Source organism: Drosophila serrata, unplaced genomic scaffold (genome assembly GCF_035046125.1).
Source record: "Drosophila serrata isolate PLE 108 unplaced genomic scaffold, ASM3504612v1 contig_17, whole genome shotgun sequence".
Taxonomy (NCBI): domain Eukaryota; kingdom Metazoa; phylum Arthropoda; class Insecta; order Diptera; family Drosophilidae; genus Drosophila; species Drosophila serrata.
The window spans coordinates 357155-370247 of record NW_028256915.1 but is presented as its reverse complement, the minus strand read 5'-3'; the positions used below and the strand labels follow the sequence as shown (position 1 = coordinate 370247).

Genomic DNA, 13093 nt, shown 5'->3' with positions numbered 1-13093 from the left:
ACTAAGCTTTCAGTCTGATGGGATTGATTTTTGTAATGGATTTTGAATTTAATGATATGCTACTCAATGTCATGTTTAACTTAAATTTTTCTTCTAATACTTGCAGTGTTAATTATACACAGTTAAAGTAAAATGAATTTATATAAATAAGATGGGTAAATTTTTCTTATTTATTTTATATATGTTGACTTTGGTTAAGTATTTTTTACCATTCTGGAATTGATTTTGAATCAGATTAGATCTTGGTTAACGCATTTGAAAACACTTCCTGAGCCAGTCCATCGAGTTCTACTTGTACAAATTATTTACCAATATTTTGGTACCAAAGGTACTACTCAAAAGTCCAGGAGGCATAACAATAACACGGAACTCGACTTAATGATGAGCGATGACTCGCGCCTGGAGGATATAGATATCGTTAAACTAGATGAGGCCCAAAGATCTCTTGAAGAGGAGGTTTATGAGACGGCAGACAAGAGGGAGTCACTGCCTAAATTGTCTTCTATACAGCCCTCAGCCAGTGAGAACGAGGTGCTCAAAGAGCAAGGGAAGGACGCACAGATGCCCATGCACCTTAAGCCGCTTAAGCCATATGTGAGTGAGCGAATTGATCAGCCCGGCAAGCGTATATTCCTTAACCTCACAATTGCCACCGACGAGGGCAGCGACTCCGTCTATACCCTACACGTGGAGGTGCCCACCGGCGGTGGGTCGCACAACATTAAGGAGGTGCTGACCCACGAGCATCGTGCCGAGCAAGCGGAAAGCTATGCGGACAGTTGTGTCCCGGAGCCGCCACCCCGCATGCCCGACTGTCCTTGCAGCTGCCTCCCACCCCCAGCAGCCACCTACCTAGATGACAGTGTTGACATTGACTCTGGCGCATCCACTATGGCTGCGACCGCCACCACAACTTCAACGCCTTTGGAGAGGGCCACCGTTTTGAGTCACCTCCACAGCGAGGACGGGGTTAGGGATGGGGACACGTCGTCGGACAACGGGGGGACCATGCCTGTCCCAAGCACCGCTACTACTAACCCCCCTGAGATCGATAACCACATAGCCGCCTCCAATACTGAGCCCCCCGATGCTGCTGTGGTTGAGGCGCTTGCATGCCCCGATGTGATGCCAGTACTAATACTGGAAGGTGAATTGTGCACAGTGCATTTGTTGCTAACCAGCTTCGTCTAACCAGCTTCGTCTAACCTGCGGGTATCTAACCATACTAAAAGCTGTACAGCTTATTAACTCTAGTCTATCGCCCGTAACCCAACCTGCTCATCTTTCATAGTCCCGCATATGTACAAAGTATCTCCAAGCATAAGTATCTGGCATCACATCGGCACGAGCCACCAGCCTGTGCCATTGTATACCTCTCGTATTTCCATCATTTAGCTGTCGGTGATCACTCCACCTTCTGGGGGGAATAATATCGCCAACCTAGGCTAAGACCTGTACAGATCGTGTCCACACTACCCCATTTACATACACACAACATCTTTGCAACCGTCAGCGACTAACCCGAATCTAATTCTCTTTTTTTGCATCTCTATCATCCTCTCATTGCACACTCATGCCGCTGCTAAACCAGGAGCTCGAACATTCCCGGCGCGCAGCTTCCCACCCGACGGCACCACCTTTGGCCAGATCACGCTCGGCCAGAAGCTGACCAAGGAAATCCAGCCGTACAGCTACTGGAATATGCAGTTCTACCAGTCGGAGCCGGCCTACGTCAAGTTCGACTACACGATTCCGCGAGGCGCCTCGATCGGAGTTTACGGGAGACGCAACGCCCTGCCAACCCATACGCAATACCACTTCAAGGAGGTGCTCAGTGGATTCAGCGCCAGCACGCGTACGGCCCGGGCCACGCACGTAAGTAGCTTGCGAGCAAGGGAACCGTCCTGAATGTTTACTAACCTGTGTCTATTCCATGCCTGTGTCTATCATCATCCCATTCACTGCACCCCGCACCACCGATTGCTCGCTTCACCTAATCCCGTGCAGCTTTCCATAACGCGGGAGGTAACGCGCTATATGGAGCCGGGTCATTGGTTCGTGTCGCTGTACAATGACGACGGGGACGTACAGGAACTGACATTTTACGCGGCCGTCGCCGAGGACATGACCCAGAACTGCCCCAACGGCTGCTCCGGCAACGGTCAGTGTCTGCTGGGCCACTGCCAGTGCAATCCCGGCTTTGGCGGCGACGACTGCAGCGAGAGCGTGTGTCCCGTGCTGTGCTCACAGCACGGCGAGTACACCAACGGAGAATGCATCTGCAATCCGGGCTGGAAGGGCAAGGAGTGCTCACTGCGGCACGACGAGTGCGAGGTGGCCGACTGCAATGGCCACGGCCACTGTGTCAGCGGCAAGTGCCAGTGCATGCGCGGCTACAAGGGAAAGTTCTGCGAAGAAGGTAGCGATGGGATCTTGGATCTCTTCTCCCCCTCCCACGGCTGTTCTGTTCCACTCCAGCAATTTACTGATGCTCTGTAAATTTCATCTTGCTCTTTAACAGTTGACTGTCCGCATCCTAACTGCTCCGGACACGGATTCTGCGCCGACGGCACCTGCATCTGCAAGAAGGGCTGGAAGGGAGCTGACTGCGCCACCATGGACCAAGACGCACTGCAATGCCTGCCCGACTGCTCCGGGCATGGAACCTTCGACCTGGACACCCAGACATGCACCTGCGAGGCCAAGTGGAGTGGCGACGACTGCTCGAAGGAGCTGTGCGACCTGGATTGCGGCCAGCATGGGCGTTGCGTCGGTGACGCCTGCGCCTGCGACACGGAGTGGGGCGGCGAGTATTGCAACACCCGGTTGTGCGACGCCCGCTGCAACGAGCACGGGCAGTGCAAGAACGGCACCTGCCTGTGCGTGACAGGCTGGAACGGCAAGCACTGCACCATCGAGGGGTGCCCCAATAGTTGCGCCGGTCACGGCCAGTGCCGCGTCAGCGGTGAGGGACAGTGGGAGTGCCGCTGCTACGAAGGATGGGACGGACCGGACTGCGGCATCGCTCTAGAGCTGAACTGCGGAGACAGCAAGGACAACGACAAGGGTGAGTGGCAATGTGGGAAGTCGGGAGTAGGAACCTCTAATCTAACATTTCAACCGGATCCCCCCAGATGGCTTGGTTGACTGTGAGGATCCCGAGTGCTGTGCCAGCCACGTCTGCAAGACATCCCAGCTTTGCGTCTCAGCTCCCAAGCCGATCGACGTGCTGCTCCGCAAGCAGCCACCGGCAATCACCGCCTCGTTCTTTGAGCGGATGAAGTTCCTTATCGACGAAAGCAGCCTGCAGAACTACGCTAAATTGGAGACGTTTAACGAGAGGTAGGTGCTTCCTGGTAGCCAATTTCATACGTTTTAGCAACAAATCCAAATCGAGGCCTTAATGGCTGTGTATAGTTTCCACGATTGGCAGACAAGCTCAAATCCTGTACAATAACGAGAGCCTAGCTGGTTATTCTAATGTAACCGTACATATACTACCTAAACAAAATAATCAAATAGTTTGCATAATTAATGATTTTCTATGTTTAAATATTTACGTTTTTCGTTTTCGTGCCCTCGTCTAAAACAAATCCCGAAATAAAACCATATCCCGCCACACCACATACCGAAAATCCCATTAATATCTTGTAAATATAAACCCTATATGTCCTTTGTTTGAAACAAACCCAGACAGAAACATCCTACGTTAAGTTAGCTTGTAAGTACATAAAGGTTAAGCAGCATTGTAACCGCCATAAGGTAGACTAAGTGTCCTGCACAACGCGACATCGCAGCAGTCCCTCGCGATTTCGGTGTAATCGAAACGGAGCTAGGGCCTCAGAATTAACTGGTGGGGGCCAATTAACACATCACTATCCCATTTTAGCTTACTAGACCATAGACAACCATGCTAATTCAATTATTTTCTCTCTGCTCTCTTTTCTCCTCCACACGCGCTCCCTAAACCGTGTATTAAATATTACATGCCAACTACTAAATTTTTCCTGTTCTACTCGATACTACCACCCACTAATAACTACGTGTAAAAATACCACTACCCCTCTACTCACTCTACGCGGCACGAACACGAACTTTGAATGCTTTTGCATTACCTAACGACTGCTTAACGCTCTCGTTGCCCGGTACTCGGTACTCGGTACTCGATACTCGTTGCCCGTACTCGTTGTAAATTAATAACGAAATCAAAATCAATACTAACAGCATTTTTTGGAATTATTTCAATGCAAGGTAAGCAAGCGAAATGCGGTACTAAAATACTACTCTAAAAATACTACTCTGCTCTAATACTTATACTAAATGGTTGTTTGGTACACATTGACAACTGCCCTTATCATTATCATTTCGTTTATACAGTAGCTAACTTTTTATTCTTATAAGCTCAGTTGGTAGTTTATTTTAAGTTTATTCCCAAAACGTTTTCTCCAGACAACCAGACCAAGTGCTTTGGGTTTTTAGTTTACCACATAATAAATCTAAGCTATGAAAAATCATACTCTTACCGGTACTTACATAGGTCGAATCTAGGTCACAAACATGAGCCTTCACGAGATATACCATACATACCATACTAAATATTGTTAAACTTGTAATACATTTATGTGTTGAAACGAGTCTTATGTTCTGTGCGTGTGAATTTATATTATTTGTACTTATTTATTGCTCAAGTAGTTGCAAATATTTCGTTTTACTGCTTGCTGACCTAGCGAAATCTAGTCCTAGAGACGCCACATAAGCTCCCATCCCTGCAAGACCCGACTAATCCTTGATCTCTGTCCTTCCCACAGCCGATCAGCGGTCATCAGAGGGCGCGTGGTCACCTCCCTCGGCATGGGCCTGGTGGGTGTACGAGTATCGACCACCACCCTTTTGGAGGGTTTCACCCTGACCCGTGACGACGGCTGGTTTGACCTGATGGTAAATGGCGGTGGAGCTGTGACTCTGCAATTCGGACGCGCACCTTTTCGACCGCAGTCGCGCATTGTCCAAGTGCCCTGGAACGAAGTGGTGATCATTGATGTCGTGGTCATGAGCATGTCCGAGGAGAAGGGTCTGATCACCATGGCGACACATTCATGCTTCGCCCACGACTACGACCTGATGAAGCCCGTTGTGCTGGCATCGTGGAAGCACGGCTTCCAGGGTGCCTGTCCCGACCGCAGTGCCATTCTGGCAGAATCTCAGGTCATCCAGGAGTCACTCCAGATACCGGGTACGGGCCTCAATCTCGTTTACCACTCGTCACGGGCCGCCGGCTACCTGTCCACCATCAAGTTGCAACTAACCCCTGATGCTATTCCGTCCTCGTTGCACCTTATCCATCTGCGTATCACCATCGAGGGCATTCTATTTGAACGCGTCTTTGAGGCCGATCCGGGAATCAAATTCACGTATGCTTGGAACCGCCTTAACATCTACAGGCAACGCGTATACGGTGTGACCACAGCCGTGGTAAAGGTCGGCTACCAGTACACCGACTGCACGGACATCGTTTGGGACATCCAGACCACAAAGTTGAGTGGCCACGATATGTCTATATCGGAGGTAGGAGGCTGGAACCTGGACATTCACCATCGCTACAACTTCCACGAAGGCATCCTGCAGAAAGGCGATGGCTCCAACATATACTTGCGCAACAAGCCACGCATCATTCTGACCACCATGGGCGACGGACACCAGCGTCCACTTGAGTGCCCCGATTGCGACGGCTTGGCCACGAAGCAGCGCCTTCTGGCTCCTGTTGCCCTAGCGGCTGCTCCAGATGGCAGTCTGTTTGTGGGCGACTTTAACTATATCCGCCGCATCATGACCGATGGCAGCATCCGGACCGTTGTCAAGCTCAACGCCACCCGCGTCTCCTACCGCTACCACATGGCCCTCAGTCCGCTCGATGGCACTCTGTACGTGTCGGACCCGGAGTCGCATCAGATCATTCGTGTGCGCGATACCAGCGACTACTCGCAGCCAGAACTTAACTGGGAGGCTGTTGTGGGTTCCGGAGAGCGATGCCTCCCCGGCGACGAAGCTCACTGCGGCGATGGAGCCTTGGCCAAGGACGCCAAGTTGGCCTACCCCAAGGGCATTGCGATTTCCAGCGACAATATCCTGTACTTCGCCGACGGAACTAACATCCGGATGGTGGACAGGGATGGAATCGTAAGCACTCTTATTGGCAATCACATGCACAAGTCGCACTGGAAGCCCATACCCTGTGAGGGCACTCTCAAGCTGGAAGAGATGCACCTGCGCTGGCCCACAGAGTTGGCCGTCTCTCCCATGGACAATACATTGCACATCATTGACGATCACATGATCCTACGCATGACCCCCGATGGCAGGGTTCGCGTCATCTCCGGCAGGCCACTGCACTGCGCGACTGCCTCGACAGCCTACGATACTGACCTGGCCACTCACGCAACTCTGGTGATGCCGCAGTCCATCGCCTTCGGGCCGCTGGGTGAGCTGTACGTTGCGGAGAGTGACTCGCAGCGCATCAACCGAGTGCGTGTCATCGGGACGGACGGACGGATTGCACCCTTTGCAGGTGCCGAGTCCAAGTGCAATTGCCTTGAACGCGGATGCGACTGCTTCGAAGCAGAACACTACCTGGCCACTAGCGCCAAGTTCAACACGATCGCCGCGCTGGCTGTTACTCCCGATGGTCATGTGCACATTGCGGACCAAGCCAACTACCGCATCCGTTCGGTGATGTCCAGCATTCCAGAGGCAAGTCCTTCGCGGGAGTACGAGATCTATGCGCCGGACATGCAGGAGATATACATTTTCAACCGCTTTGGCCAGCACGTGTCCACGCGAAACATCCTGACCGGAGAGACGACATATGTGTTCACCTACAACGTGAACACCTCCAACGGGAAGCTCAGCACCGTCACCGATGCCGCCGGCAACAAGGTGTTCCTGCTGCGCGACTACACCTCGCAAGTCAACTCAATAGAGAACACCAAGGGCCAGAAGTGCCGGCTCCGCATGACGCGTATGAAGATGCTGCACGAGTTGAGCACTCCGGACAACTACAACGTCACCTATGAGTACCACGGCCCCACTGGACTACTCAAGACCAAACTGGACTCCACAGGCCGGTCCTACGTGTACAACTACGACGAGTTCGGCCGCCTAACCTCCGCTGTCACACCGACGGGCAGGGTCATCGAACTGAGCTTTGACCTGAGCGTTAAGGGCGCCCAGGTGAAGGTCTCGGAGAACGCACAGAAGGAAATGTCGCTGTTGATCCAAGGAGCTACAGTGATCGTGCGCAACGGGGCTGCCGAGTCGCGCACTACCGTCGACATGGACGGCTCCACCACAAGCATCACACCTTGGGGCCACAACCTGCAAATGGAGGTTGCTCCATACACGATTCTGGCCGAGCAGAGTCCATTGCTGGGCGAAAGCTACCCGGTACCAGCCAAGCAGCGCACAGAGATCGCCGGCGACCTAGCCAACCGGTTCGAGTGGCGCTATTTTGTGCGCCGCCAACAGCCGCTGCAGGCGGGTAAGCAAATCAAGGGCACACCTCGTCCCGTCACCGAAGTGGGTCGCAAGCTCCGAGTGAACGGGGACAACGTTCTGACCTTGGAGTACGACCGCGAGACGCAGTCTGTCGTGGTGATGGTGGACGACAAGCAGGAACTGCTCAACGTGACCTACGACCGCACCTCGCGACCAATCAGCTTCCGGCCGCAGTCGGGCGACTATGCGGACGTGGACTTGGAATACGACCGATTCGGGCGTCTGGTCAGCTGGAAGTGGGGCGTGCTGCAGGAGGCCTACTCCTTCGACCGCAATGGACGGCTCAACGAAATCAAGTACGGCGACGGATCGACCATGGTGTATGCATTCAAGGACATGTTTGGCTCGCTTCCGCTGAAGGTGACCACGCCTAGGCGGTCCGACTACCTGCTGCAGTACGATGATGCCGGGGCACTGCAGAGCCTCACGACGCCGCGCGGCCACATTCACGCCTTCTCACTGCAGACATCGCTCGGTTTCTTCAAGTACCAGTACTACTCGCCCATCAATCGCCATCCGTTTGAGATTCTGTACAACGATGAGGGTCAGATCCTGGCCAAGATCCATCCGCACCAGTCAGGCAAGGTAAGTACTCGATATTCAAATCTATTAGGCCAAAAATTCGACATACACAAAAACTAAATTTATTCTATCCTTGCAGGTGGCGTTTGTACACGATACTGCAGGACGCCTGGAAACGATCCTCGCTGGGCTATCCAGCACCCACTACACGTATCAGGACACAACAAGCTTGGTCAAGTCAGTGGAGGTGCAGGAACCGGGCTTCGAGCTGCGGCGAGAGTTCAAGTACCACGCCGGCATCCTCAAGGACGAGAAGCTGCGTTTCGGCTCCAAGAACTCGCTGGCCTCGGCCCACTACAAGTACGCCTACGACGGTAACGCCCGGCTTAGTGGCATTGAGATGGCCATAGATGACAAGGAGCTGCCCACTACGCGGTACAAGTACAGCCAAAACCTAGGCCAGCTGGAGGTGGTCCAGGATCTGAAAATCACTCGCAACGCCTTCAACCGGACAGTGATCCAGGACTCGGCGAAGCAATTCTTCACTATCGTGGACTACGACCAGCACGGCCGTGTGAAGAGCGTGCTGATGAACGTGAAGAACATTGACGTGTTCCGGCTGGAGTTGGACTACGACCTGCGGAACCGTGTCAAATCGCAGAAAACTACGTTTGGCCGATCCACAGCCTTCGATAAAATTAACTACAATGCCGACGGCCACGTGATCGAGGTTCTAGGCACCAACAACTGGAAGTATTTGTACGATGAAAACGGCAACACGGTCGGCGTTGTGGACCAAGGGGAGAAGTTCAACCTGGGCTACGACATTGGCGACCGTGTGATCAAGGTGGGCGATGTGGAGTTCAACAACTACGACGCTCGCGGCTTCGTAGTGCGGCGCGGCGAGCAGAAATACCGCTACAACAATAGGGGTCAACTGATCCACGCCTTCGAGCGGGAGCGCTTCCAGAGCTGGTATTACTACGATGACCGAAGCCGCCTCGTGGCTTGGCACGATAACAAGGGTAACACCACTCAGTACTACTACGCCAACCCTCGCACACCGCACCTCGTGACCCACGTCCACTTCCCCAAGCTGGGTCGCACTATGAAGTTCTTCTATGACGACCGCGACATGCTGATCGCGTTGGAGCACGCCGACCAGCGCTTCTATGTGGCCACCGATCAGAACGGTTCTCCGCTCGCATTCTTCGATCTGAACGGAGGCATCGTAAAGGAGCTCAAGCGAACCCCCTTCGGTCGCATTATCAAGGACACCAAGCCCGACTTTTTCGTGCCCGTTGACTTCCACGGGGGGCTGATCGATCCACACACCAAACTGGTCTACACCGAGCAACGCCAGTATGACCCTCACGTCGGACAGTGGATGACGCCGCTGTGGGAGACGCTGGCCACTGAGATGTCGCACCCGACCGACGTCTTCATCTACCGCTACCACAACAACGACCCTATCAATCCCAATAAGCCGCAGAACTATATGATCGACCTGGACTCCTGGCTGCAGCTCTTCGGCTATGACCTGGATAACATGCAGAGCACTCGCTACACCAAGCTGGCCCAGTACAGGCCGCAAGCCTCCATCAAGTCCAATACACTGGCGCCCGACTTCGGGGTCATTTCTGGACTGGAGGGTATCGTCGAAAAGACAAGCGAGAAGTTCAGCGACTTTGATTTTGTGCCCAAGCCCCTGCTTAAGATGGAGCCCAAGATGCGCAATCTGTTGCCACGCATTAGCTATCGACGCGGGGTCTTTGGCGAGGGTGTGCTGCTGTCGCGGATCGGTGGCCGGGCTTTGGTCAGCGTTGTAGACGGATCCAACAGTGTGGTACAGGATGTGGTGAGCAGCGTGTTCAACAACTCGTACTTCCTGGACCTGCACTTCAGCATTCACGATCAGGACGTGTTCTACTTCGTGAAGGACAACGTTCTGAAGTTGCGCGATGACAATGAAGAGCTTCGACGTCTGGGCGGCATGTTCAACATATCAACACACGAAATCAGCGATCACGGTGGCAGCGCAGCAAAGGAATTGCGCCTCCATGGTCCCGACGCCGTGGTCATTATCAAGTACGGTGTTGACCCCGAACAGGAGCGCCACCGCATCCTAAAGCACGCCCACAAGCGCGCAGTGGAGCGGGCCTGGGAGCTGGAGAAGCAGTTGGTGGCCGCCGGCTTCCAGGGTCGCGGCGACTGGACAGAGGAGGAGAAGGAGGAGCTTGTCCAGCACGGAGACGTCGACGGTTGGATTGGCATTGACATACACAGCATACACAAGTATCCGCAACTGGCCGACGACCCCGGAAACGTTGCCTTCCAACGGGACGCCAAACGCAAGCGTCGCAAGACAGGCACCAGCCATCGGAGTGCCTCCAACCGGCGCCAGCTCAAATTTGGGGAGCTGAGTGCGTGAGTGGAGGCGGATAGAGAGGAGCTGGATCTGGAGCCGGAGCAGCGGCCGCAGACGGAAACGGAGGGAGGTGAAGTGACCGACGAGGAATACAGCGAGCAGGAGGACTACCTAATTGCCGTGGGCAGGAAGGAGCCAAGGGACAGCAGCGAAGCACTCGACGAGCAGATTTTGTAATTAGGTGAAATGCGCAACAGCAACAAAAACAAGACAACAAGAGAACAAGAAATAATAACAACAACAGCACAGCACACGAAACCCCAATACGACAGATAAAAACCATTATCAAACAAACACTCTAAGTAATATAAACTTTAATCGTGCTTAAAGTTTAGTATTAGTCACAATGCAACCCTCGAATAACCGAAGAATCTTCTTATATGTATGTACACAGGAACAGGAATATATATGTTGATGTTGAGTTTAGGCTAACAATAGGCGTATGTTTAGTCCATGTGTGTAATGTTTAATGTAAATCTGAATCAGAAAAGGATCGAATTAGTCGACTAAACTGTACCGAATGAGACATTGTTTATTCGGCGACTTGGCTATTGGCTTAACCACCGACGCAACGTGCTAGCCAGGTACATAACATACATAACGATGTCGAACGATGAGTATTAAACAGCAAAATATGCATACGATAAGTACGAATGATAATTTACGAATTGATTAAATGTAAAAAGATTAAAGCTCTCTGTAGGAGGATCCCGCTAGTCCTCAGTCCTCTGTCCTTGGTCCCAAGCTTGGCCTATTCCAGCCTAGCCCACTTTAACATGACAAAAGGTGTGTTGGTCGCTGCCTCACCTCTTCAACTGCTTTGTGTATATAAGAACGACTACTTTACTATGCTTTAACTAACGAATCAGCGCTTATTTACCCTTCCTCTAAGAATCTTTTAAGTGAAACAGGTATCTGAACCGAATGCTCGAATTTACATTTATCTGTCACGTCTGCTTAATTTGGATTGCCAAAAATCAAACAAAACCTCTTACAGACAGCCCCCCTTTAATGTCAACTCTTTCCACTCATTTTACAATGTTAAACTGTTGAATTTATTCAAGGGCGAAAAGCATTAAAAACTTTTTACAAATTGTGATATATATTTCTAAACATTTCATTTCACAGCTTGAAGTGTGCCGAACATAAATCGAATTAACTCAAATCGAAGTGAAAATAAAAAGCAACCACATGTACTTTACTCATTTTTTAAACATAGTCCTTAATAATTAGTTTTTAAACTGCAATATTTAGTTTTTACCGTTTGCCATGTTAATTTGTATAAGCAATACTTACGCGTGACGGAAGTGTCACATGTAGTTTACCTTTTTTAATGTGTTTTAATTGGCTTTTTATGCTCGATTTATACTCAATTTATTCTCAATAATTGCTGCATTTTAAAAACTTTCGTAACGTCTTTCGTTGTTGCTGTCATTCGGTCAGCCCTTTGTGTTTATAATTATTATTGAACTATTTATAACGAAAGCTAAACTATTGACTATTGAGATATTAACTAGCATAATACTTAGAGCGCATATGTAAGTTTTGCGGAAAACGTACACCCCCTATAATCATACGAAACACACCTTGTAATATACACACTATCACATACAACTACACATAGTCATAAGGATTAGGGTAAAGACAAAGCTCGTAAAAACGGAATGATTTAGCACGTAACTAATGTGAGAATAAGAGATGTATTCTGTTTCAATGTTGGGCGGAAGATAGGAATGCAAAAAGTAATGCGTAGAAATTAGCTAAAGTGTTAGTAATTTTATTAAATAAAATTATAAATGAAGCAAGAGATCATTGATAATGGATAAAAACTTAACTCTACACTTAAGTCTATACATCGTAATCTGAATTCGTTTTCGTTTTTTCGAGACGTAAAGCTAGCGCTGTGTAAAATTATAAAATCGCGTCATTTTTAGTTCTTTACACAGAGTGAGTTCTTACAGAAAAGGAAGATTGTAAAAATTAACAAACTTATATGAGTGTGTATGTATTAAAATTAAGCAGCATTATATTAACCAAAAAGCAAATAACAACAGAAAGTGAAATCAGCATAAAGCAAACTGCAAAAGCATATTAAATCGTGACTGAAACAATGACATATACAGAATACCAAACGGTTGCGGTTACAGGTGTTCGACTTCAACCTATATTGTTTCGATATGCAAACCCGACTCTCGACTTTGTTCTTTACATTCAGGAAGGGGCAACGCTAACCCATTCATTGATTAAAATCACGATTAGACGCATTAACTGATTGTAATGAGAAATACACCACGTTTAATGCAGCCAGGTCGTTGAGGTGTGCAATTACGGTTCGAGCATGCATAAATTGCAAAAAGAATATTTGTGTTCAATGTTCAAAAATTGTCTTGAAATTGAACAGACTACGAGGCAGAATGAGGGTAAAGATAGGATATAAACTAAATCGATTACAGACAGCAAATGAAATCGTATACACAAAACATATTATGGCAAGCCGATATACATACATGATAATACATCCATACCAATATATATAATAACTAATAATATTACGAGTAAAAAGCGATTTCAATAAAAATGAAAATATAAAAA

General features: G+C 49.8%; 1 protein-coding gene across 7 annotated transcripts in view; it reads left to right on the top strand.

Annotated features, from left to right (window-relative positions):
- The window catches only part of Ten-m (teneurin transmembrane protein Ten-m), a 350373-nt gene extending 337280 nt beyond the window's left edge, over positions 1-13093 (top strand). For 3 of the 7 annotated variants that reach the window (XM_086828709.1, XM_086828701.1, XM_086828708.1), the window contains 8 exons: positions 329-1147; positions 1592-1875; positions 2008-2419; positions 2522-3067; positions 3135-3342; positions 4225-4251; positions 4809-8136; positions 8213-13093. In XM_086828709.1, the coding sequence (XP_086684835.1) occupies positions 329-1147; positions 1592-1875; positions 2008-2419; positions 2522-3067; positions 3135-3342; positions 4225-4251; positions 4809-8136; positions 8213-10504 (7916 nt within the window). In that variant the 3' untranslated portion in view covers positions 10505-13093. The remainder of the gene's footprint in view (positions 1-328; positions 1148-1591; positions 1876-2007; positions 2420-2521; positions 3068-3134; positions 3343-4224; positions 4252-4808; positions 8137-8212) is intronic. The other 4 variants (XM_086828715.1, XM_086828711.1, XM_086828713.1 and 1 more) reach the window with 2 other exon arrangements.